The 3,391-nt window shown below is 59.7% G+C and overlaps 1 protein-coding gene across 1 annotated transcript; it reads right to left on the reverse strand.

Annotated features, from left to right (window-relative positions):
• Positions 1 to 112: 112 nt before the first annotated feature.
• Positions 113 to 3,342, reverse strand: ROBO4 (roundabout, axon guidance receptor, homolog 4 (Drosophila); the record flags this gene model as incomplete). Its single annotated transcript, XM_009076365.1, has 9 exons — positions 113 to 263; positions 343 to 514; positions 1,065 to 1,186; positions 1,278 to 1,497; positions 1,612 to 1,724; positions 2,452 to 2,579; positions 2,654 to 2,792; positions 2,870 to 3,167; positions 3,237 to 3,342. Coding segments are annotated over 9 exons (1,449 nt in total), but the record flags the coding sequence as incomplete, so codon positions are not given.
• Between the last annotated feature and the right edge of the window lie 49 nt (positions 3,343 to 3,391).

The raw sequence follows: 3,391 nt of genomic DNA on the forward strand, positions 1-3,391 counted from the left end.
AAGCCATGGTGAGTCAGCAGCCACCAGCCTGTGGGACAAGAGATGCTGTCAGGGCATTCCCATCCCCAGCACATCAGGGACCTCCTGTGTCCCCCACCCCATGGCCTCTCACCTGCGGCGAGCTGCAGCATCCTGGCTGGCACGACGCTGGCAGAGGAGAAGGAGGAGGGCGAGTAAGGCCAACCAGAGCATGGAGCCGGCGGCCGCGATGACAGCAGGCTGCTGCAGTGCCTGGATCACTCGGCTGCTCCCTGATGTCAGCCCTGCAATGGTCTCACCAGTGTCACCCCATGTCACCACCTTGACCCCCACCTGCACCCTACCCTGCTCTCTGTTCCCTACCCAGGACACGGCAGGTGGCATTGCTGGGCACTCCCAGCCCTGCACCGTTGAAAGCTGCCACCTGGACACAGAACTCGGCCCCAGGGTTTGGCAGGAAGGTTTCTAGGCGGTGAGTGCCTCCGTCCACTGTCCTGTTGGTGGGGCGCTGCCAGCCCTCGCCCATTGACCAGACCTGGCAAGCACCAAGAAGATGAGTTCCCTTGGATAGTTCTCCTTGATAGACTCCCATTAATAGATCCCCCTTAGACGGACCCCTTTGAATGGCCTGCCTTGGATGAACATCCCTTGATGGGCCCCAGTTGATGGATCCCCCTTGGATGGGTCTCCTTAGATGAATTCCCTTGATGGATCCCCTTGGTTAGATCCCTTTGGATGGGCTACCTTACATGCCACTAGGACAGACCCCCTTGGATGGACCCTCATTGATTTACCCCTTCTTGGATGGACCCCCCACTTGGATGGATCCCCTAGGCTGGGTCCCTTTGGATGAGCTCCCTTGGATGAATGCCACAAGATGGATCCCCTGGGATGGACTTTCACCTTGGCTGGTCCCTTTGGATGAACCCATGTGTTGAGATCCCTCCTGGACAGACCCCTTGGACAGGAGACCCTCAGATAGACCCCCACTCTTAACAGGCTCCCTTCTTGGATGGACACCCTTGGATGGACCCTCTTTAGCCAGAAGCCCCCCAGTCCTGTGCCCTCACCCCATCACCACAAACCTGGTAGCCCTGGATAATGCCATTGTGGGCCTCAGGAGGAGGTGGTTCCCAGCTCACGACCACCGTGCCGTTCCCTGTCTCAGCCTGACCCACGGAAACATGCTGGGGTGCTGCACTTGGCACTGCAGGGACAAGGGTGCTGAGATGCCTGGGAACCCCAAATGATCTTACCCTAATCCTCCATCCAGGCACTGCTGGGGACACCCAACGCACCTTCCTCAGGTATCCAGAGGTGCCTGCTGTTGCTATCCAAGCCCTGGGTCCCTCCAGTGTAGGGTCGGACCTTGAACTCATACTTGTAGCCCCTGCGGAGCGCAGGGATGACAGTGCTGAGCTCCTTGCCTGCATCATGCTGGACCCAGGAGGTGGTGGCTGGGAGAAGGCTGCGGTACAGCACCACGTAGCCCACCGACACAGGCACCGGCATCAGCATCTGAAGGGGGTGCAGAGGGTTCCAAGCCATGGAGGGACATGGGGATGTGGCTCCAGCCTCATCCCTGTATCACATCCCCCCACTCCATTGGGGACATCCTGGCAACACACCAACCTGCCAGCGGAGCCGGACAGCAGCAGTGGGCAGCGCGGTGCCATTGTCCAGGTGCAGCCGCACAGCCAGCAGGTCCCGTGGTGCAGTGTCCCTCCGGCCCGTCAGCAGCTGCTCTGTGGGGCAGAGGGAGGCTAATGCCAGCACTGGGCAGGAGTGAGATCCCCAGGCACCTGCTCAGGTACCTACCTCAGCTACCTGTACCTGGAGACCCTGATGTCTCTCTGGATGGACCCACTTAAGTGGACCCCTTGAATGGACACCTTTGATGGACCCCATTGATGTGTCCCCCTTAGATGGACCCTTTGAATGGATACCTCGTTCTATTCCCCTTTAATGGACCCTCCATCTTGGACAGACTTCCTTAAATGGATCCTCTTGGAGGACCCAGCTTGGCTGGATTCCCTTTAGGTGGGGTCTCTTGAATGGATCCCCTTGGATGGACCCTCCCTATAGATGTGTTCCCTTACGTGGACAGGCTAGGATAGAATCCTTGCATGGATCCTGTTGCTTGGATGCTTTTAGATGGACCCACCTTTGGAAGTACCCTCTTTGATGGACCCTCTTGAAATGGATTCCCTTAGACGACTCACGTGGATGGACCCTTTTTGATGGATGCCCTTGGATGAACCCCCATGAATGGACTCCCCTTGGATGATCTCCTTGGAGGAACTCCCCTTGTTTGGATTGCCCTTGCACAGATTCCCCTCAGATGACTCCTTTGGATGATCTCCTTGGATGAACCCCATTAGATGGACCCTGCTAGATGGATCCCCTTGTATGGGCCCCCGCATGGCCCTGGGTGCCTGTGATGGAGGAGGCTATGGAGGTCCCACCACTGACCCTCCACATGGAGAAGGGCGGTGGCGGCGGCAGTACCCAGCTGGCTCTGCGCTGTACACACGTAGGTGCCGGCGTCAGCAGGTGTTACGGCATAGATGCGCAAAGTGTGCTCCCGGTCCACCTCGTGCCTGCGGGTCATCAGGTCTCCATCAGCCCCATGCCCACCCCATGGATGGGGCACCTCTCTCCTGCCACCACCTACCTGCCCCAGGGCAGGTCCCCACGCTCCTTGTGCCACTGTACCCGTGGCACTGGGTCACCTTGGGCGCTGCAGCTCAGATCCACAGTGCTGCCAGCCACCACCACAGTATCGCTTGGATGCCGCACAATGGTCGGCTTCTCTGTGGGGGGACATCAAGGATGTGGCACCATGGCTGAGTGTGACATGCCCACCACCCACGGGAGACCATTGGCTTACCCAGGACGGAGACGCGGGCACCCCGGCTCTCTCTCTTGCCTGCTGCGTTGGCTGCCACACAGATGTAGAGCCCAGAGTCGCTCCGTTGTGCAGGTGCCACCCGCAACTTCCCGTTGGTGACCACATACCTGTCACCGACCAAGTCCAAGGTCACCCCGTCCTTCTTCCAGGTGACACGGGGTTCAGGGTGCCCCGAGGGGGGGACGCAATCCAGCTCCAAGGCTTGCCCCGCCATGGTCACCAAATCACTCGGCTGCAGGCGGAAGTTGTCCCGCAGCACTACGGTGGGGAGGGCACACTGGGGGTGAGGAGGGACAGGATTTTCTGGGGTTCTCCCACCCACATTACCCCCACTGGGTGTCCTTACCAGCTGCAGTTTGGGGCGCTGTGGCTGCGCTGGGGGGATGGCAACCTGTGGGGTGACAAGGAGCTGGAGGGATGCTGGTGGGTCCACCAAGCGGGCACTGTCAGCCCTGGGTGGGGGCAGGAGGCAGAGACATGGGACGTTTTGCCCCCCTCCAT

This window comes from Acanthisitta chloris, unplaced genomic scaffold (assembly GCF_000695815.1).
Source record: "Acanthisitta chloris isolate BGI_N310 unplaced genomic scaffold, ASM69581v1 scaffold34236, whole genome shotgun sequence".
Classification (NCBI taxonomy): domain Eukaryota; kingdom Metazoa; phylum Chordata; class Aves; order Passeriformes; family Acanthisittidae; genus Acanthisitta; species Acanthisitta chloris.